The 23,142-nt window shown below is 41.8% G+C and overlaps 1 protein-coding gene across 3 annotated transcripts in view; it reads right to left on the reverse strand.

Annotated features, from left to right (window-relative positions):
* The window catches only part of GART (phosphoribosylglycinamide formyltransferase, phosphoribosylglycinamide synthetase, phosphoribosylaminoimidazole synthetase), a 37,817-nt gene that overhangs the window by 1,766 nt on the left and 12,909 nt on the right, over window positions 1–23,142 (reverse strand). For all 3 annotated transcript variants that reach the window (XM_024239467.3, XM_054542780.2, XM_024239466.3), the window contains exons 8-19: window positions 21,447–21,534; window positions 21,129–21,214; window positions 20,777–20,945; window positions 17,291–17,522; window positions 14,419–14,513; window positions 13,138–13,247; window positions 12,594–12,792; window positions 9,593–9,844; window positions 9,224–9,376; window positions 3,559–3,765; window positions 2,088–2,225; window positions 262–392 (exon numbers count right to left, since the gene is read on the reverse strand). In XM_024239467.3, the coding sequence (XP_024095235.2) occupies window positions 262–392; window positions 2,088–2,225; window positions 3,559–3,765; window positions 9,224–9,376; window positions 9,593–9,844; window positions 12,594–12,792; window positions 13,138–13,247; window positions 14,419–14,513; window positions 17,291–17,522; window positions 20,777–20,945; window positions 21,129–21,214; window positions 21,447–21,534 (1,860 nt within the window). The remainder of the gene's footprint in view (window positions 1–261; window positions 393–2,087; window positions 2,226–3,558; window positions 3,766–9,223; window positions 9,377–9,592; window positions 9,845–12,593; window positions 12,793–13,137; window positions 13,248–14,418; window positions 14,514–17,290; window positions 17,523–20,776; window positions 20,946–21,128; window positions 21,215–21,446; window positions 21,535–23,142) is intronic.

Below are 23,142 nucleotides of genomic sequence, written 5' to 3' on the forward strand. Positions count from 1 at the left end.
AGATAAGCACAACCCTTTTCAATGAATTACCAAAAATAATTAAAAACTCAACCTTTACACAGACCATACTTCACTTCCTTGTAAAGATATACCTGATAGAGAGATTATTAAGAAAGGGACAGGATGAAGGAGAAGGCAAGCCCAGCACCCACCCAAAATGGCAAAGTCCCAAGAACAAGTGCCCACAGACCAGGGTCCTGTGAGGGCAGATTACGAGCTTAAATATGGCCCACAGGAAAGATATTTGCCCAAGTAACTTACTCTAGTGGGAATACCAGCTCTTTCCGCTTTATCTAACCCAGCTACTGCGGCTTTGTTGGAGATAACAATATCAATTTGTGCAGAGCTATTTGGTTCGCGAGTACTGTCTATGAGTGCTTGCAGGTTCGATCCTGAGAAGGGAGAAAAACAGCAGTGCAGTGAACTCATACTACTTCTTCTTCTTTTTTTTTTTTTTTTTGAGAGGGAGTCTCACTCTGTCGCCCACGCTGGGAGTGCAGTGGTACGATCTGGGTTCACTGCAACCTCCACCTCCCGGGTTCAAGCAATTCTCCTGCCTCAGCCTCCCGAGTAGCTGGGATTACAGGAGCCCACCACCACACCTGGCTAATTTTTGTATTTTTAGTAGAGATGGGGTTTCACCATGTTGGCCAGGCTCGTCTGGAACTCCTGACATCAGGCGATCTGCCCACCTCGGCCTCCCAAATTTGGGATTACAGGCGTGAGCCACCGCGCCCAGCCTCACACTTCTTAAAAAAAGAGATGTGCCATTTTGAATAGGGGACGGTCAAATTTTCTGAATAAATGTCTTGGAAAAGACTGGTGATATGTGAGGCTTCTAAATTTCCTTTCTCTTGGCACAGGCAACTAAAGTAAATATGGAAAAGTTCTGTATAGCAATGGAAACAATCAACAAAGTAAGGAGACAACCCACAGAATGGTAGAAAATATGTGCAAACTACCCATCTGACAAGGGATTTAGTAACCAGAATATATAAGGAGCTTAAACAATTCATTAGGGAAAAATCTAATACTCTGATTAAGAATGGGCAAAAGATCTGAACAGACATTTCTTAAAAGAAAACATACAAATTGCAAACAGGTATATAAAAAGGTGCTCAACGTCATTAATCATCAGAGAAATGCAAATCAAAACTATAATGACATATTGTCTCGCCCCAGTTAAAATGGCTACCATCCAAAAGACAGGCAATAACACGCTGGCGAAGATGTGGAGAAAAGGGAACCGTCACACACTATTGGGAATGTAAATTAGTACAATTATTATGGAGAACAGTTTGAAGGGTCCTCGAAAATTAAAAAACAGAGCTACCATATGATCCAGCAATCCCATTGCTAGGTATATACCCAAAAGAAAGAAAATCAGTGTTATCAAAGAGATATCTGCAGTTTCATGTTTATTCTCCATAGCCAAGATCTGGAAGCAACCTAATGTTTATCAGCAGACAAATGGATAAAGAAAATGTGGTACATCACACAATGGAGTACTATTCAGCCATAAAAAAGAATGAGATCCTGTCATTTGCAACAACATGGATGGAACGGGAGGTCATTAAGTTAAGTGAAATAAGTCAGGCACAGAAAGACAAACCTCACATGTTCTCACTTATTTGTGGGAGCTAAAAATTAAAACAGTTGAACTCATGATGATAGTGCAATGATGGTTACCAGAGGCTAGGAAGGGTAGTGGGAGAGACGGGGAGAGGGGATGCTAATGGGTACAAAAATATAGTTAGAATGAACAAAATATAGTGTTTGATAGCATAACAGGGTGACTATAGTCAACAATAATTTATTACACATTTTAAAATAACTGGAAGAGGCTGGATATGGTGGCTCACACCTATAATCCCAGCTTTCTGAAATCCTTTACTTTTTTCTTTGGGAGCTGTCTCAAATTCCTAAGAAAAGTGGAAAGACTAAGAATGCTGAAAGACAAAGACAACCCTCATGATTCCCCCCAGTCCCTAGACTCTGCCGAGAGTATCCTTACAACCTCATAAGAGTGCGGGGAGGAAAGGAAGGGCAGTCAACAGCTCTACAGTGAAGAGGAAGCCACATCTCACCTGTTCCAGATATTAAGACAGCCACTCTGGCCTTTTTTTTTTCAAAAGAGAAATGATTTGTCGGGGAGTCATTCTTCAACACTGACCCATTTATTTGCATGCTGTCAATCAGATTCTTGACTTTCACACGTGGGGAACCTTCATTTCAAACATATCCATAAATAAGTAAAGAACAATTGTGAATTAACAGGAATAATGGAAAGAAAAATATTTTATGAAAACTTTAGGGTATATTTTATCCTGAAAATAAGATAATGCAAGGACTAAAATGAACAACACATTTGTATCACTTAACACTACTCATTCATAAAAACTTCCAAAAGGTGGACATATGTAATTACTTCAACTAAAAGCTGCAGATCACATCACTATCTTGAAGCATACAGTGGATATATATGACTGCCTGCCAGTATTCTGCCCCTACTCCCCAAATCTTCCTAGTGAGACCACCCACAGTAGTGCCATGACCTCCTGGTCTCGGGGATAAGCATGTGACCCAGCAAAGCCATTTAAAGGCTTGATATGTGATGTTAAGAAAGAAGGTCTCTCTTTTTTTTCTTTTTGAGACGGAGTCTTGCTCTGTTGCCCAGGCTGGAGTGCAGTGGCCCGATCTCGGCTCACTGCAAGTTCCGCCTCCCAGGTTCACGCCATTCTCCTGCCTCAGCCTCCCGAGTAGCTGGGACTACAGGCGCCCGCCACCACGCCCGGCTAATGTTTTGTATTTATTAGTAGAGACGGGGTTTCACCGAGTTAGCCAAGATGGTCTTGATCTGCTGACCTCGTGATCCACCCGCTTCGGCCTCCCAAAGTGCTGGGATTACAGGCGTGAGCCACCACGCCCGGCCGGGTCTCTCTTTCTTATTGTAATGTGAGCTGAAGGATGTTATCTTTCCGGCATTTGGAGAACCTGCTTGAAAATGAATCCTACACAATAGAGGAAAGAAAGGCAGATAGAGGTAAAGTCAACAAGGTCTGACATTTTTTTTTTCTATTTTTTATTTTTGTGAATCTTCTCTGTATCGTTTCAATTTTAGTATGTGTGCTGCCAAAGCAAGCATGTGACATCTTTGTTAGTGAATCTGAGTGGATTTTCTGCCCCTCTGCCAAGTTCTAGCACTTCTCGCAGAGTCCTGACTGATACAGTACTTGTCAGGGTGCTTGCTCGCTATTCCTTGAATCGAGCTGAGTGACAAAGCAGAGCCATGAGGTCTTGTGTGTAGGGAGATTACTTTGGGAAGCGATCCTGTGGGGTGTGGCTGTGCATGCATGAATGCTCAGAGTTCTGAGGCAGAAATGAAGAGATACGTGGTATTGCTGGGGTGGGTGCTGTCATGTTACATCTGTGTAAAGATAGTTGCCATAGCGATGGCTGCACTAAAAGGTGGGCAGAAAGCTTGTGAGGCAAGGCTGAGGTATAGCTAAAATTATACAGCTAAAATTATATATCTAAAAATGAATAAGGAGCAAGTACCTTCAGCTCGTGCAACCACACTGCCAATCACCCAGGCTTCTTCCTTGTGCTGCTGGATATCCCTCAGAATCTGCTCTGTCTGCTCCTTTGATACCACAAGGACAGCGCCAACCCCACAGTTAAATGTTCTGGCCACCTCTTCCTCAGAGAGGTGTCCTTCCTGCTGTAACCATGAGAAGACCTTGGGGATCCTCCAGGTCTGGGCATCTGAAAAAAATAGACACAAATTGTTTGATTTTCCTACCTTCTCACACAAAGTACAAAAGTATGCACATATTCAAAGATATGGAAATTATAATCAGGCTCTGCTATTTTATGTAGGGTAAAACTATAAACTGGCCTCTGAGAACTTTTTATTTGGGGATCCATTTGTACCTTAGATGTTAAGAACATTTTTTTGTTGACACATTTGGCCAGTACTCACAATTGAGTGAGGTTTTGTGCTACATTAACTAACTAGACCCTTAGACATTCCCTAATGGATCAGATGAGCTAGTAGCTGAATTCCAGCAAAGGCCAGTATACCATCCTTTTGTGAATGTTTGACGGAGTCTTTGCGATGACCAAAATGCACCCAAAGTACAATGCAAAACTGGATGGCTTATCTACATATTTAGAGAAAATGCATACACTCCTCAAGAAAAGTTATGTTAATGGAAGGCAGATCAACACCCTCTCCCTCTCATTCGTTTTAAAATTTAGACTTCCTAGGTCTGATGTAAGAATACATTCTCTCGGCCGGGCGTGGTTGCTCATGCCTGTAATCCCAACACTTTAGGAGGCCGAGGTAGGCGGATCACGAGGTCAGGAGAGCCAGACCATCCTGGCCAAGATGGTGAAACCCCTTCTCTACTAAAAATACAATAATTAGCTGGGCGTGGTGGCGCATGCCTGTAGTCCCAGCTACTCGGGAGGCTGAGGCAGGAGAATCGCTTAAACCTGGGAGGTGGAGGTTGCAGTGGGCCGAGATGGTACCACTGCACTCCAGCCTGGTGGACAGAGTGAGACTTCGACTCAAATTAAAAAAAAAAAAAAAAAAAGAATACATTCTCTCTTATCACAAATAATACAACAAAAATCTCTAATAAAAATTTTTCGGTAAGGCCTATATACACACACACAACATTTCTGAATTTAAAAAGAATCTGGATAGTTCTTTGGAATCTACGATTATGGGATCTGATTTTTTTTAAAAACTATATTGAATTAAATTATTTATGATGCTCTTAAGAAAGGGAAGCCAATGTGAACTTAGCTTTTTATTAAATAATAAGGTTTACTATCAGTTCTGCATATTTATTTGATTTATTTATTGGATAATTTTTTTTTTTTCTTTGAGACAGGATCTGGCTCTGTTGCCCAGGCTGGAGTGCAGTGGCATGAACATGGCTCACTGTAGCCTTGATCTCCCAGGCTCAAGTGATCTTCTCACTTCAGCCTCCTGAGTAGCTGGGACTACAGGCATGTGACACCATGCCTGGCTATTTAAAAAAATTTTTTTTTAAAATAGGGTCTTACCATGTTGCCCATTCTAGTTTTGACCTCCTGGGCTCATGTAATTCTTCTGCTTCAGCCTCCCAAAGCGCTGGGATTATAGGCATGAGCCATCATGCTCAGCTGATAATCAGTTTTTTAATACTTTGGAGTTGATACAATTTTTTTTTTTTTTTTTGAGACAGAGTCTCTCTCTGTCGTTCAGGCTGGAGTGCAATGGTGTGATCTCGACTCATTGCAACCTCCGCCTCCTGGGTTCAAGCTATTCTTATGCCTCAGCCTCCCAAGTAGCTGGGATTATAGGCATGTGCTACCACACTTGGTTATTTGTGTGTGTGTGTATTTTTAGTAGAGACAGGGTTTCATCATGCTGGCCAGGCTGGTCTTGAACTCCTGACCTCAGGGGATCCACCCACCTCAGCCTACCAAAGTGCTGGAATTACAGGGGTGAGCCACCATGCCCAGCCTGAAGTTGATACAATTTTAAAAATGAGGCTGGGTGCGGTGGCTCAGGCCTGTAATCTCAGCACTTTGGGAGGCCGAGGCCCACGGATCACGAAGTCAGGAGTTCGAGACCAGCCTGGCCAACATGAAGAAACCCCATCTCTACTGAAAATACAAAAATTAGCTGGGCGTGGTGACACACATCTGTAATCCCAGCTACTTGGGAGGCTGACGGAGGAGAATCGCTTGAACCCGGGAGGTGGAGGTTGCAGTGAGCTGAGATTGCACCACTGTACTCCAGCCTGGGTGACAGGGTGAGACTGTCTAAAAAAATAAATAAATAAAAATAAAAATGAATCACATGTCTATGACTCTTAGATTCAATTCCATTTATAGTAGCTGGGAAATGTCCATTCTTAATAGTTGAGCTCAGAAGATTTATTAACTACATTGTTCACTATGCTCTCAATAGTTAAAAGTGAATAGCAACTTAAAACTAAATAGTGGTACATCTATAAAATGGAATACTTGTTATCAAAAATAATGCTACTAAGACAAGTAGATAGTGATGACATATTTAATGGCAGGGCAAGTAGCAGATTACCAAATTATCTTGTTTTAGTGAAGTTTTACAAAGTATTTATAGGCAAAAACACTGGCAGACTAAGAGTCTAGTTTCTATAAATGAACAAGTACTTCATGAATAATGTAAGTTGTAATTTTAATGTTGAAAAGTCCTGGCCGGGTGTGGTAGCTCATGCCAGTAATCCCAGCACTTTGGGAGGCTGAGATGGGCAGATTGCTCTGAGCCAAGGAGTTTGAGATCAGCCTGGGCAATGTGGTGAAACCCCGTCTCTACTAAAAATACAAAAAATAGTCAAGTGTGGTGGCGTGTATCTGTGGTCCCAGCTACTTAGGAGGCTGAGGTCGGAGAATCACTTGAACCCAGGACGTTGGGGCAATAGTGAGCTGTGATCGCACCACTGAACTCCAGTTGGGGCGACAGAGTGACACTCTGTTTCAATAAAAAACAAATAAAAAAACCCCCAGAAGTCCTTACTTAAATCTGTTGTCAAAGTATGATTCCTGGAAGAAACTTTAGAGGCTGATGCAAGGAATTGTGCAATGGCTTTTATTGGAATACAGACATTTGTGTAACTCAAAATATAACTGCTTTCAGGAATATGGCTATATCACTTTCAGTTTCTTAATGAGGTGACTACTATGTTGTTTTTAACTAGTGGTGTGCTAAAGCCAGCTTGTAGAGACTGTTAAACAGCCATTTTTAAAGCAGCTATGATGGGAGTATTTATACCACAAAAACTAGCAAATGCACAAATCAGTCCTGCCTCCTTTCCCCATTTATCAGCAGGCAACTGTTTTTAACTATTTGAAAAGGATGATGAATGAACTACTTATTAAGGTTCTTATATATGCTCACCAGAAAGCATTTCTACCCGAGGAATGTCTTCAACCACTAGTTTCACTCTCCTATGAATCCTTCAACTCCTTACTATGCTCAGTCCATGGACCTGGAAGAGACTCCCACTCAGCCTAGCCTGGCCTGACTGTTTTGCTTCCTTGACTAGGCTGAAATCCCATATGACCACTCTCCCAGCTTCCCTTGCCGATTTCCTCACTTCCACACAACCTACCTCTGACTCTTCAGTTCTCTCTGAGCTTCACATGCGCTCTGACTCTTGGGTTAGCTCACCATATCTACTCACCTCTATCACTCTGACTGCTTCTCCCCAATGAATGACCCCAATACCTGCTTAGTTCAGCTGGATCAACCTAACTTATCTATTTTTTTTCTGTTCTTGCTTCAAGGCTATATACATGCTTTTACTCTGGGAGAAAAACTACATGAGCAGCTTCACCTTCACCTGTGCCTTCAGTCCTGCTCGCTGTCTCATTCCTGTTTGACCTTGACTACTTTATCCACTCCTCTCTTCAAGCTCCCACCCCAGGCCCGCTCATCTCACTAATACTTCACAGGGAAGTTATTTTACGTAAACTCCCTCAGTTTCTACTCCTTCAAACCAATGTGTATTAGTTGACTATAGCTGGAAAAGTTTCTCTGACTTTATTTTACAAAAACAAGGAAGGGAGGGGCCGGGCACAGTGGCTCATGCCTGTAATCCCAGCACTTTGGGAGGCCGAGGTGGGTGGATCATGAGGTCAAGAGATTGAGACCATGCTGGCCAACACGGTGAAACCCCGTCTCTACTAAAAATACAAAAATCAGCTGGGCGTGGTGGCGGGCACCTGTAGTCCCAGCTACTTGGGAGGCTAAGGCAGGAGAATCACTTGAATCTGGGAGGCGGAGGTTGCAGTGAGCCGCGACTGCGCCGCTGCACTCCAGCCTGGCGACTCCAGCCTGGCGACAGAGCGAGACTCTGTCTCAAAAAAAAAAACCAAAAACCAAAACCAAAAAAGAACACAGGGAGGGAGGACTCTGTCCCCCACTTTTGCTGCATGCATAAAATTATTCCACTTCCCTTTTACCAGTATGTTTCTTCAAACAGAAATCTCTACCCACTGTCTCCACAACTCTGCCACAACACTCTAGTGGGTGGTATCTATGTCCAGCAAACTGCCTTTTGACCTAACTCTAAAATACACTGGTCTTTTTCTAGTGCTTATTCCAGATCTCTGTGCTGTACCTGACACTGCAGACCAGTGTCACGTTAAAATCCTACCTTGGGGCCGGGCACGGTGGCTCATGCCTGTAATCCCAGCACTTTGGGAGGCTGAGGCGGGCGGATCACTTGAGGTCAGGAATTCGAAACCAGCCTGGCCAACAAGGTGAAACCCTGTCTCTACTAAAAACACAAAAATTAGCCGGGCATGGTGGTGGGTGCCTGTAATCCTAGCTACTTGGGAGGCTGAGGCAGAAGAATCGCTTGAACCCAGGAGGCGGAGTTTGCAGTGAGCTGAGATCGTGCCAATATACTCCAGCCTGGGCTACAGAGTGAGATTCTGTCTTAAAAAAAAAAAAAAAAGAAAAGAAAAGAAAAAAATCCCATGTTGGTTTGATAATACTTTTACATGGTTTATCCTCTGCTTTGGACTGTTCTTTTCAGTCACTCTACTTTGAGAAACAACCTTTTGATCTCCCTCATTCTCTTGGCTATAACTATTACTACGTGCAAATAACCACCCAATTTATCTTCAGCATGACTTCAACTTCTGCTCACAGTCACCTTGGAATAAACACACTGAAGATTTTAAAACCTTCTACTCCAAACTTACTCTTCTTCCTATGTTAATGATGTTACCACCTACTCACCTGCTTAACTGGAAACCTGAGACTTCTTTTTACTTCTAAGCATAAAATGATTCTCCAATGTGCCTCCCTTCTCTATGCCTTGGTTTAGGTCCTTTTATCTCGCATACGGATTACTTAATAGCTAACATTTCCTTTCCTGGTGTGTAGGGCTCCATCTTAATAGAGCTTGAAGTTACCAATCCCCTTGGAGGACCTACTTAGAGTACTTCAACTTTATGTAAGCCAATTACATGACAATATTTTATATCTTATAAATACAGATAATGAAGCAAAAGGAGATAGAAAAGGGTCAACGAGTTTTTCCCTCCCAAAACCCCCAATGATTAAGAATTTTCCATGTGTAATCATGTGTCACTAACTACCCATAGTTTTCTCGCACAATGCATTTTTTTCCTTAGCAATCTTCTGAATAGAAGTTCGTTTTAGTGATCTTACCTAAATCTACCCCAAGTTTCTCAGGGAGGACTCTGGGGATGTTCTCTAGTAATCCTCCACCAGTAATATGGGCAAAGGCTTTGACATGTCCTGAACGTAGGACAGGTAACAGTGAATGGCTGTAGATTCTGGTAGGCGTGAGAAGTAAGTCCCCTGTATGTTGAAGAGAGAAGACAAAAACTTAGCCTATGAATAGAAAACCAAAACATAAAAATCAACTCTGGAGAATGACACCAGCTCTACAATAATGACCAAGTAGCAAACCAAGGTAATTCATTCCCTTTTAGCTCTAAGTAATGAGAGACTAAAACCACTAAATGCTTGCTCAGGCATTTCCAAGCAGGACAGTTTAAACATGAGGGAGTTTACCTAAAGTCTGGTCACCACAACCATCAGGTGCTGGAGATGAGTACTGGAGGGAAGATTTTGCCACGATTTTCCTCACAAGGCTAAATCCGTTGCTATGAAGACCAGATGAAGCTATTCCAACAACAACATCACCCTCAGTGATTCTTTCCAGGTGAGGGAGTTTCTGATCTCGCTCCATGGCACCAACGGCAAACCCAGCTAGGTCATACTCTCCAGGGGGATACATGTCAGGCATTTCTGCTGTTTCACCTCCTGGTGGGATAAGACAAGAACAAAGAAATCAGAGTTTTTATAAATCTGTCTAGGAAACAGTGGCACAGGCTACTCTTAACATGAACAATTAACACATGGCTATGTCCTACAAACATTTAAGAAAATGTACTCTACCAGCTGTCTAACAGAACTTTCCACCAAGCATGATTTCAGGAGAAATAGCACTTGTTTCCACAAAGGGTGAGATTAGGTAACACCTTTACAAGTATATATGCAGCCTCCAAACACCACTGCTTTCACAGAATGAATGCTCAGTTGAATATAACATCATTTCTATAGCTGTTTAGTTTCAAAACTGCTTTCATATGTATTTGATCTTTATAATCAGTCCATTTTTCAGGTGATGATACAACCTTAAAGAAGCGACTTAACTGGGACTGCCCAACTCCAAATACCCTAGCTTAAAAAGTATAGCATTTTACTTACAATTACATCATGTCAAGATATAAGGTACAGGCAGACTCCAAATAAGAAACTGTGTTCTAAATGGTGGTTGAAAGGCAATTTTTGTTTGTTTCAAACTTTATTCCCAGGCTTCTTTAGCTTAATTAGCTACAAAGAATAAATTATGGGATGGGCATCGTGGCTCACACCTGTAATCCCAGCACTTTGGGAGGCCGAGGCAGGTGGATCAGGTCAGGAGTTCGAGACTATCCTGGCCAACATGGCGAAACCCTGTCTCTACTAAAAAACACAAAAATTAGCCAGGTATGGTGGCTTATGCCTGTAATCCCAGCTACTTGGGAGGATGAGGCAGAATTGCTTGAACCCGGGAGGTGGAGGTTGAAGCGAGCCGAGATTGTGCCATTGCACTCCAGCCTGGGCCACAGAGCAAGACTCCATCTCAAAAAGAAAAAAAAAAAAGAATAAATTGTGTATAAGCAAAAACTGAAAAGAGCTGCAGTGTCCAAGGGAAATGGGGCTTAAAATATTAGAGATCTAGATTTTATCAGATCCATAAACAATTTCAGAAAGCAGTCATAATGTAAAATAGCAGCTCCTAGTTACTTCATATTTTTTCTTCTTCAGAAGTTGACTCAATTCAGTTTGCCTCATTCTTAATAGCCTCATCAAAACTCCTCACAAGATCTAGAACTTCATCACCATCCCCTCCAGTAGCAAGCAGTGCTTTTCCATCCACAGACTATTTGGGCAGAGCTTCAGTCGGTCTCCTTAAGTCAGATTGTCTGAACCAAGCTGGTTTAAGATGCTGGTAGCATTTCTGTCAGCTGCTTTGTCTCAGCATGGCCTGTAATGGTGAAAGTGTTCACTGCCCCAGAGAAATGCTACCAGCATTTTAGGTTGTTAAAGTGGATCACTGGTCTTCATTTGTAAACATACTCACCTCTTCAATACCAGAGATATTGTTTACCCTTATCTTCTTAAGGAGAACTGAAGTTTTTTTTATCATCTGCTATAGCTGAACCACCTTCTCTGTTTCTTTTCCATCATTACGCAATTGTGCCTGCAATTTGGTTGTTTCTTTAATCTTGTCAGAGTGGAAAAGGGTCATGTGGAGGACTAGGGTTGGTGCTCAAGGGGTCCTGGGTAGACCAGCTGAGATTAGGTGCACACATGTGGAGATGCAAGACGGCACAATTTCTGGTTTAAATGGTCATATACAAGAGGCAGTTTCTGGCCGGGCACAGTGGCTCATGCCTGTAATTCCAGCACTTTGGGAGGCCGAGGCAGGAGGATCACGAGGTCAGGAGATTGAGACCATCCTGGCTAACACGGTGAAACCCCATCTCTACTGAAAAATAGAAAAAATTAGCCGGGCGTGGTGGCGGGCGCCTGTAGTCCCAGCTACTCGGGAGGCTGAGGCAGGAGAATGGTGTGAATCTGGGAGGCGGAGCTTGCAGTGAGCCAAGATCGCGCCACTGCAGTCCAGACTGGGCGACAGAGTAAGACTCTGTCTCAAAAAAAAAAAAAAAAAAAAAAAAAAAAAAAAAAAAAGAGGCAGTGTCTTTGGGAGGCTGCGATGGGCAGATAGCTTGAGCCCAGCAATTCAAGACCAGCCTGGGCAACATGGCAAAACCCCATCTCTACAAAAAGTACAAAAATTAGCTGGGTTGGTGACACATGCCTGTAGTTCCCAACTACTTGGGAGGCTGAAGCAGGAGGATCCCTTGAACCCAGGAGGTCAAGGCTGCAGTGAGCTGTGATTGAACCACTGCACTCCAACCTGGGTGACAGAGACCGACCACTTCTTTTTAAATAAAAAAAAAGAGGTTGTTTTGTTCCTTGGTCAACCTACAGATTCATTTTGCTCAAACATTTCATGTATAAAGATACTTCTATAAAACTTGGGCGTATATTATTATTTATGTCACTCTATGGGAAAATTTGGCTTTAGCTAAGATCGGGAATGCCAGGAACCCATCTGCCTGTACCGTGGGGTCAATAAGGAGGAAATAACTCCTAAACCTGTTTGTTGAGGAGGTTACTGAGACTGATGCGGATGTTAAAAGGTGGCCAAAAATTGGAAAGAAAGATAAGGCCTGTCTGACAGTTTAGGAGTATGGGTCTAGTGGACAAACCCTTGAGGAGGGCTTTGAAGGTAGCAGGCTCTAAATTTAATTCAGGTAGTTTTACCTATATTTCATTTGCTGCATCTGGTGATATACAGTCTCTCTTGCTAGCTACATTGGCACTGATCACATTTTTACGTAGGGCTAAAACACAAAAAGAAGAATGACATGTTATTGATTAAAATGGCTGATCATACCAAGGAGAGCACATCCAGCTTTTCCACAAGCTTTAGCAATTCCAGCAACAACAGCTTCCGTTACACTGAGGTCAAGTTTTCCACAGGAAAAGTAATCAAGGAAGAAGAGGGGCTCTGCTCCTTGTGCCAGAATATCATTAACACACATTGCTACCAAATCTTGACCAATGGTATCATGTTTATTGCACAGCTGGGCAATCTATGTAAGAATAATATAAACATCCACATTAGGGAATAAGTTCAAAATTGTATCTTATCCATTTGGCTAGCTGCTCTTAACACCTAAAAACAAAAGAACACGAAATTCTGACAAAAGCTACTTGGTCTAAAAGTATCCCCTTTTATCCTCTAAAGTACCCTTCCATCCAAATATAATCTAAATAATAATTTGTTATTAGAAATGTTCAGATATTTTAGCCATTTTACATGGTTATTTGTTATGGTCCTTTTTTGCTCATATATGTCAAGAGAAGAAAAATATATATTTGATATAAATTTCGTCGTCTTTCCTAAAAGGCCTTTATTCACAAAGGTGTCTGATTACCTTTAGTTTAGTTCCAACGCCATCCGTTCCAGAGGCCAGAAGGGGATCTTTGAAACCAGCTGCTTTTAAATCAAAAAGACCAGCAAAACCTCCAAGATCAACTTTACAGCCTGTTGGAGAGGAAATTAATTACTTGCTACATTTTAATAGATTAAACATGTAATTATTTAAATGTCTACTAGTTTAAAAAAATCAGTATATTTAGCGGCCTGTGAGATGTACTTCTGGAAGAAATAGATGATTGGAACAGCTGTTCTCAGAGATGACATAATCAAATCAACTGGGAGAATGTAATCATTTAATAGATTAACATGTAACATGTTAATAGGTTAAACATGTATATACATGCCACTTCTTCATAAGAATGGTTGAAACAAGAGATGCCCTTCCTGAGTATGAGAGATTGCACCGTGTGCTCAAAGAATTAAGAAAGTAATTAAGGCCGGGCACGGTGGCTCACTCCTGTAATCCCAGCACTTTGGGAGGCCGAGGCGGGCAGATCACAAGGTCAGGAGATCGAGACCATCCTGGCGAACACGGTGAAACCCCGTCTCTACTAAAAATACAAAAAAATTAGCTGGGCATGGTGGTGGGCACCTGTAGTCCCAGCTACTCGGGAGGCTGAGGCAGGAGAATGGCATGAACGCAGGAGGTGGAGTTTGCAGCGAGCCGAGATGGCACCATTGCACTCCAGCCTGGGTGACAGAGCGAGACTTTGTCTCAAAAAAAAATAGAAAGTAATTAAATAGTAAAGGACCAGCCAGACACGGTGGCTCACGCCTATAATCCCAGCACTTTGGGAGGCTGAGGTGGGCAGATCGCCTGAGGTCAGGAGTTCAAGACCAGCTTGGCCAACATGGTGAAATCATGTCTCTACAAAAATACAAAAATTAGCCAGGCATGATGGTGGGTGCCTATAATCCCAGCTACTTGGGAGACTGAGGCAGGAGAATCGCTTGAAACCAGGAGGCAGAAGTTGCAGTGAGCCGAGATGGTGCCATTGCACTCCAGCCTGGGTAAGACTCTGTCTCAAAAAAAAAAAAAAAAAAAGTAAAGGAGCATAAATATCCTTTTGAGTTTAACATGATAGATGAGAAATACTTTCTTTAATATTAAAGAAAAGAAAGCAGAAGACTGGGTTTGGCTTAAGCAGGGCAAAACTTACAGTAACCAAGCTGTAAGTTTGGTTACTTTGGAAAAAATTCCTGTTAAATATAAAACCCAAATCCATTCACAATGTATATCAAAGTTAATGAATTAGCAAAGTATAGGATCACTGACCTGATCTGGAAGTGGCTTTTGCTAAAGGCTGAATTTTCTTGACCAGCATATTTCCAGCTGCGATGTCTACTCCAGATTCCTTGTAAGTCAAACCCCTAAAGAATTAAAAACAAGTCATCACCTAAACGCCAGGGAAAATTATTTTAATCTTAAAATATTATTTAAAGCAGAAGATATCCCAAGTGATTTTCACATACCCTAAAGTGCTTAAATTTTTTTAAAATCAGTGCCTGGGCCCCATCTATACAGATTCTGATTTAACTGGTCTAGGGCAGGCTCTGGGAATTGAAATGAGTTTGAACAATCTCCCCAGTTGACTTGATTACATCATCCCTGAGAACCACTATTCTAACTTAATCACCTATTTCTTCCAGAAGTACTTCTCACAGGCTGCTAAATATACTGATTTTTTAAAACGATTTTTTATTAAGGTAGAATATACACAACATAAAATTCAGCATCTTAACCATTTTTAAGTGAACAGTTCAATAGTATTGAATACAATTATAATGCTGTGCACCCAGCACTATCATCCATCTCCATAATTCTTTATCTTGTAAAACTGAACGTCTGTCCCAGTTAAATAACTCCCCATTCTCCACTACCCCAGACCCTGGCAACCATCTGTTTAAAAGTAGATATACTGATATTGTGCTATAACTTTTCTAATTTTGTTAAGAGGAATGCCTAATCAAGTCAAAAAAGTGAAAATTAGATTTGTAAAAACTGTACAGAAGTATCCCTAAATAATTAAACTGAGTTCTTAATTGCAATAATATATAACTGTATCTGTTTCCTAATAGCTGAGGACAGTAAACACTATGACAAAAGCAAAACCAGGTAAAGATACTCAGTGCATCATTTCCTTCTGTATAGGACCCACAAGTCGGAGCACTACATTTAGAGATCAAATTTGTGAATGACACTGCAGATTTTGTAGTCTTGACTTGCAAAAATGAGAACTCTGGCCTACTGGGATGCAGTGATACATGAAGAAATATGTGTTTTTTTTTTTTTTGAGACGGAGTCTCGTTCTGTCGCCCAGGCTGGAGTGCAGTGGCGTGATCTCGGCTCACTGCAAGCTCCGCCTCCCGGGTTCACGCCATTCTCCTGTCTCAGCCTCCCGAATAGCTGGACTACAGGCGCCTGCCACCGCACTCGGCTAATTTTTTTGTATTTTTAGTAGAGATGGGGGTTCAGTGTTAGCCAGGATGGTCTTGATCTCCTGACCTCGTGATCTGCCCGCCTCGGTCTCCCCAAGTGCTGGGATTACAGGCTTGAGCCACCGCGCCCGGCCGAAATATGTGTTTTTATAGAGGTGTCTTTAAAAAAAGCATACAAAAACAAAAAACAAAAAAACAAGCTGCCAGAATACAGTTGAGTGCATTGGCAGTTAACTCAAAGCCAGCAGCCCAGGGTCACTCTCAGATAGAAAACAAAGACTGATTTTAAAAATCTTTTTCTCCAGTAGCAACTAACACTGTGGCATTTCAATTTTTTCATCTTTATAACTTAAATAATTCAGACTAGAATTGAGATTGCAGTCCCTTGAAATAGGTCATTTCAATGGAATCTAGTCATTTTTAAATGAAAAATAAATTTTTAGCATGGTATTTTAATGTTCTTGATTCTCGGAAAATCTGTGTTTAAACTTTAAAAAAATCTGCCTCTTGGTAACAGTATAGCTTGAATTACATTGGTAAAAAAGTTTTGTCTTAAAATTTATTCATTATTTGTAAATGAACTTCATGAACAACAGTAAATGTGACATATTTTTAAGAAATCAGGCCAGGCACGGTGGCTCACGCCTGTAATCCCAGTACTTGGGGAGGCTGAGGCAGGCAGATCACCTGAGGTCAGGAGTTCGAGACCAGCCCGGCCAACATGGTGAAACCCCATCTCTACCAAAAACACAAAAATTAGCTGGGCACGGTGGCAGGAACCTGTAATCCCAGCTACTCAGGAGGCTGAGGAAGGGGAATCACTTGAACCCGGGAGGTAGAGGTTGCAGTGAGCCGAGATCATGCCACTGCACTCCAGCCTGGGTGACAAGAGCAAAACTCTGTCTCAAAAAAAAAAAAAAAAAGAAATCAAAACATCCACATTTCCAACTAAGACTTTATTGATTTTACAAGTCAACAGTTTGTACGTACCAACAATGAATCAGTAAGAGGTCAAAAAATACATTTTAGTAATAGATACAAACGCAGTGATAAAATGAGACTGTCAAAATTTACAGTATAATCAAATCAAATTACAAAGTTAGATGACCAATATTCTCACCTTCAGTTCTTTGATAAAACCATGAACTATGTTTCAAATACAACACTATGTGATAACGCAAGGAATAAAAATCAGTATCAGGCCAAGTGCAGTGGCTCATGCCTATAATCCCAGCATTTTGGGAGGCCAAAGCAGGAGGATCACTTGAGCCCAGGAGTTTCAGACAAGCCTTGGCAACATGGTGAAACCCGATCTCTACAAAAAATACAAAAAAATTAGCCAGGTGTGGTGGTCTGTGCCTGTAGTCCCAGCTACTTGGGAGGCTGAGGCATGAGAACTTGGGTGAGAGAGGAAGACCCTGTTCAAAAAATTTAAAAAATAAAATAAAAAAATAGAAAACAAATAAAAATCAGTACCACTGTGATTTTGCTAAACTTTCCAAACTTAAGCTATCATGAAGTTTTTTCCATTTAATTTGAATATTGCTATAACCAGTTTTGATTCAAACAAAATACGAACCAAGATTGTATCAGTCCCACAGAGAGAAAAGAATACTGAAGGACTTATTATAGGGTTAATGAAATGTTCTACATAGCGATTTAGGCCAGTTTCTGAAATGGCACTACAGCTAACTTGCTTAGAGTTTTACCTGGGCTGCTGGAGGAAAGCTATGGCACGAAAGCCGATGTCTTTCCTATAAATTGCTCCCTCAAACTTTATAGCAGCTAGTCCTTTCTTGGCTTCCTCGAGGGCTGATACGAGATTTTCCCGGATGGCTGTGACTGCAAGAACTCTACCCCCATGAGTTACTACTTTGCCATTTTTTAGGGCAGTGCCTGCGTGGAACACCTCCAGTCCTAGAGCTTGAGCCTCAGGAAACCCTAGAAGAGAACATATTTGACATATGATTTGAAATAGCAACAGTATTTCACACTGTGAAGTGATTTACAATTTCCACAAGTTTCTTTTTTTCTTTTTCTTTTTTAAACTTGGCTAGGTGCGGTGGCTCATGCCTATAATCCCAGCACTTTGGGAGGCTGAGGCAAGAAGGACTGCTTAAGTCCATGAGTTCGAGACCAGCCTGGGCAACAGAGCAAGACCTCGCCTCTACATACATAAATAAATAAATAATAATAGCTAAGTGTGGCGGCACACACCAGCTGAGGTGGGAGGATCACTTGAATTTGGGAGTTTGAGGCTGCAGTGAGGTGTGATCGCACCACTGCTCCAAACCCAGCAACAGAGACCCTGTCTCAAAATAAATAAACACATAAAAATTAAAAATTAAAGATCTTTATCTCACTTAAAAGAACCTTCCCTATCAGACAGGTCTTCTTTTATTTTTTGAGACGGAGTCTTGCTCCATTGCCAAGCTGGAGTGCAGTGGCGCGACTTCGGCTCACTGCAACCTCTGCCTCCTGGGTTCAAGCAATTCTCCTGCCTCAGCCTCATGAGCAGCTGGGACTACAGGCACACGCCACCACGCCCAGCTAGTTTTTGTATTTTTAATAGAGACGGGGTTTGAAAATGTTGGCCAGGATGGTTTCAATTTCTTGACCTCCTGATCTGCCCGCCTTGGCCTCCCAAAATGCTGGGATTATAGGCATGAGCCACTGCACCCGGCCCTGACAGGTTTTAATGCAATATAATAGTAAATAGACTTTTCTCCTAAGAACTGTCTGCTATTTTAGGATGACAACCTAAATTCTTGTGTTGTCGTAAATCTCATTATAAAAGCAATTGTTTAATGAGGAAAGAAACAAAAATCCTGCATCTGATCACATTAATCTTTTCCTTAAGAGTAAGGGAACTTCCTTTTCTTTCTTTCTTTTTTTTTTTTGAGACAGAGTCTTGCTCTGTCACCCAGGCTGGTGTGCAGTGGTGCAATCTTGGCTCACTGCAAGCTCTGCCTCCCAGGTTCACCCCATTCTCCTGCCTCAGCCTCCTGAGTAGCTGGGACTACAGGTGCCCACCACCACGCCCGGCTAATTTTTTGTATTTTTAGTAGAGACAGGGTTTCACCGTGTTAGCCAGGATGGTCTTGATCTCCTGACCTCGTGATCTGCCTGCCTCGGCCTCCCAAAGTGCTGGGATTACAGGCGTGAGCCACTGTGTCCAGCCGGGAATTTCCTTTTCTTTTTGGGACGGTCTTGCTCTGTCACCCAGGCTGGAGTGTGCAGTTGTGCGACCTCGGCTCACTGCAACCTCCACCTCCCGGTTCAAGCCATCCTGCCACCTCAGCCTCCTGAGTAGCTAGGATTATAGGCATGCACCACCACATTTGGCCAATTGTTTTTGTATTTTTAGTAGAGACGGGGTTTCACCATGTTGGCCAGGCTGGTCTCGAACTCCTGACCTCAAGTGATCCGCCTGCCTCGGCCTCCCAAACTGCTAGGAATACAGGAGTGAGCCACCGTGCCTGGCCTGTAAAGGAACTTCTTTTCATCACAGTTATTCAATTAAAGCTGCTTTTTTTCTTTTTTGATTTTTTTTTTAACCAGACTATGAGACTTAAGTTTCTTTCTTTTCAGTATAACCAATATGATCAGTACAATGCAAAACATAAGTAATCTTTTCACTATTATAACACTTGTACGATTTTAAGACAAACTTGGCTTAAATTAAGTTTTGGGGTCAGCCCCAAATTCCTACCACTCCACTGTATTTTGAATTATTTTTAAACTCTCAGATACAGCTTTATACTTAAAACATTATTAGACTATATATTCTAAATTCTAAAGTGACCAAAGGGGACAGTTTATATAAAGATAACACTTCTTCTTAATTTTTAGAAAACCATTCTTTCATCTCCTGGTGGTCTTCTTTTTCCATCTCTATTTCTTTTGTCAGCGTCCTATTTGGTAGTTTGTTAATATACATCTTCCCTGAGTGTTTTTACAACACAAAGCCAATTAGTGATTTTGAATGGCTAGTCTGCCTGCCAGTACTGGTAAAACTCAATATTGCTCTGGCAGAAATATTACACACTTGTTACTTCAATCTTAGGGAAATTTCACCAATGCAAGGGATCTTGGTTCTGGCCCATTTCTTTCTTTGTCCATATTCAAAAGGAATCAATTCCTAACTGCCTGCCTAGCTGCCATGCGTGGGATTCATAAGGCAATGGACTTGGTGTCTGGGCAAGACAGTTTATGGGGTTGTTGAATTAAATACACTACTGGAGGCTGGGCACGGTGGCTCACACCTGTAATCCCAACACTTTGGGAGGACGAGGTAGGCGGATCACTTGAGGTCAGGAGTTCGAGACCAGCCGGGCCAACATGGTGAAACCCTGTCTCTACTAAAAATACAGAAATTAGCTGGGCCTGGTAGCACACACCTGTAATCCAGTTACTTGGGAGGCTGAGTCAGAAGAATCGCTTGATCACAGGCGGAGGTTACAGTGAGCCGAGATCATACCACTGCACTCCAGCCTGGGTGACAGAGCTAGAGTCCATTGTAAAAAAAAAAAAAAAAAAAAAAAAGGAACCCCCCCCCCCCCCGCAAATACACTACTGGAGCACGGAGAGTGGCCAAACTATAGCCTGCTAGGGGTCACAGAGGTCTGCCTTTGGACTTATGGCACTGGAACTTAGATTTAACATCATTTAACGAGATGTTTCACCTACTTTATATAAAGAGAGAGAAAAAAAAGAGAAGGATAAACTTTGAAACTGTTTGAATTTTGCCATCCAAGTGACTATGGGGTACCCTGTAAACTGGGGGTCAAACCACACAAGACTGTATGCATTTGTGATAATTCAGAGTCCTCACCTCTAAAATATATCTTATTGATATACTTTGTACTAATGTTCCTCTGACTCTCAGAGAATCTCATTATTACCCTGGCTCTAGGCAGGTGGAAGTGGAAGGCTGCACTGGGTGACACTCAGGAGATGTGGTTCTGCCACTTATGTCTTCCTTGCACAGGAAGGGAAATCAACGGTTCTCTGAATACAGTAATTGCGGATTATTTGAACACACATAACCAATAAGCAACATGGTTAAGACCCTCTGAAAGGTTTCTGATGGCTTCACACTCTTATCAAGAGCAAGCCTTAGTGTGAGAGGGAGGTCTGCTGTGGTGCTGGCACTTGTCACATTGTACTCCAACCTCTTGCTCCCTGACACTCACCTGTTATCTCTACACCCTTGGTGTAGTCTCCAGGATAACCTTTACTTGCCATGACAACAGTTAGGGCGGTGTGGTTTTCTAGCCAAACAGGCAGAGATGTGCAGAGCAGTCCATCTAAGGTGGACTGAATCACTTCATAAAGATCACTTTTAAGAAGTGGGAGGATTACCTGGAAAAACATAATCCACATGGCAAGTAGGATAAATTTTAGTTTTCCTTAAACATTTTATTCACTGGGGTACTAGCAGAACTTGCATGAATTTTTCAAAGGAAATTACTTCCAGGCTGATAAATTCCAAGATTAAAATAACACATATCTTCTACTAAGTAATACTTTGATATTTTTACCCACTTGGCACTCTGGATCACCAAAACGGCAATTAAACTCTAGAACTTTTGGGCCATCCTTGGTCAGCATTATTCCAGCATACAGAATACCTTCATTAAAAAAGAAAAAAAAGAGAGAAAGAAAATCTATAATGAAGACACTGTATTACAAATATAAAATCTACTACATAAACTTCTAATAATCAAAATTTTGGAAAAATCATAAACATTTAAAAAATGGTCCATTAAAAAGTGGTAAAAAAAAGGGGAATGGAAAATAAGTTTTATCAAAAGTAGAAAGTTACTCTATAGGTGGCTTCCATAGTAATGTGGCTGGGCCTACCTGTATATGGAGTACCCTCTTGCTGCATGCCATCCACTGTCCTCTGAAGAACAGTATCTTTAATTTTTAGTAATAGATCATTAGAAACCTGGAGAACGTGCAGAAACACTTAAATGTAACAGGTAACTTAAAAAGTCTAAGTAGTATTACATGGGACAACAGAAGGGGATGATGAGGATAACTCATTTTTTTACTACCTGAAACAGGCTGAGCACTTTGAACATGAAAGATTTAAACTTTCTCAATCCTCACAATGACTCTATCAAGTAGGTATTTTAGCTTTATGATTTTCAAAAAATACACCCTTAAAAGAACTAGCCAAAAATAACTTCCTGAAACGTAATAGAAATAAGTTCTCTCCTACCCTAAGGCTTCTTTGTACCTTTACCAGTATACGCTGCATATTTCATAAGCCTATATACATAAGATTCTGGGTTTATGAATTTAATTGTAAAAATTAGACCCAGATATAGTTCTTAGAATACACTATTACCAAATGGTAGTTTTAATACAAGTGTTGGGATTACAGGTGTGAACCACCGTGCCTGGCCTACACTTATGAAGTCTTTAAAAAAAATGAAGTTTATTTTTAATCTTTTTTTTTTTTTGAGGTGAAGTTTCACTCTTGTTGTCCAGGCTGGAGTGCAATGGCGCAATCTTGGCTCACCACAACCTCTGCCTCCCGGGTTCAAGTGATTCTCCTGCCTTAGCCTCCCAAGTAGCTGGGACTACAGGCATGTGCCACCGCGCCCAGCTAATTTTTGTATTTTCAGTAGAGATGGGGTTTCTCCATGTTGGCCAGCCTGGTCTCAAACTCCCGACCTCAGGTGATCCGCCTGCCTCGGCCTCCCAAAGTGCTGGGATTACAGGCATGAGCCACTGTGCCCGGCCTATTTTTAATCTTTTAAGCAAGAAAAATATGTAAAGGGGCACTACCTTAGCACAAACAATTATAACTATCATCAAAGAAAAGAATAGGTGAGTTTTTGGATTGCTAACCTACTTATATGCCAACAGCACAAATTCCTAAAAAAAACTGTGCAGAAGGCCAGGCATGGTGGCTCACGCCTGTAATCCCAGCACTTTGGGAGGCCGAGGCGGGCAGATCACGGGTCAAGAGATCCAGACCATACTGGCCAACATGGTGAAACCCCATCTCTACTAAAAATACAAAGATTAGCCTGGCGTGGTAGCGTGTGCCTGTAGTCCCAGCTACTCGCGAGGCTGAGGCAGGAGAATCGCTTGAACTCGGGAGGTGGAGGGTGTAGTGAGCCAAGATCGCGCCACCGCACTCCAGCCTGGTGACACAGCGAGACTCCGTCTCAAAAAACAACAACAAAAACAAAAACTGTGCAGAAATTGTTTGGAAACGTGTTGTCTGTTATGAAGTAGAAAGATCAGAACAAATTCTGATCTGACTTGGTCCTCAATTCATATCACACACACACAAGAAATTCTGATCTGACTTGGTTCTCAATTCATATCACACGCACACAAGAAATTCTGATCTGACTTGGTTCTCAATTCGTATCACACACACACACAGATACACATAGACAACACTTTTGTGCTGAACCACGGATATCCAAAGATGAATCCAAGACCACAACAGGCTCCCATGTGTTAAAAATTGGGTGTAGAGAGGAGGGAATAGGAGGATCTATTCAACCCATACTATACTTTAGATTGGCTTATT

The sequence above is a fragment of the Pongo abelii genome, chromosome 22 (assembly GCF_028885655.2).
Source record: "Pongo abelii isolate AG06213 chromosome 22, NHGRI_mPonAbe1-v2.0_pri, whole genome shotgun sequence".
Classification (NCBI taxonomy): Eukaryota; Metazoa; Chordata; class Mammalia; order Primates; family Hominidae; genus Pongo; species Pongo abelii.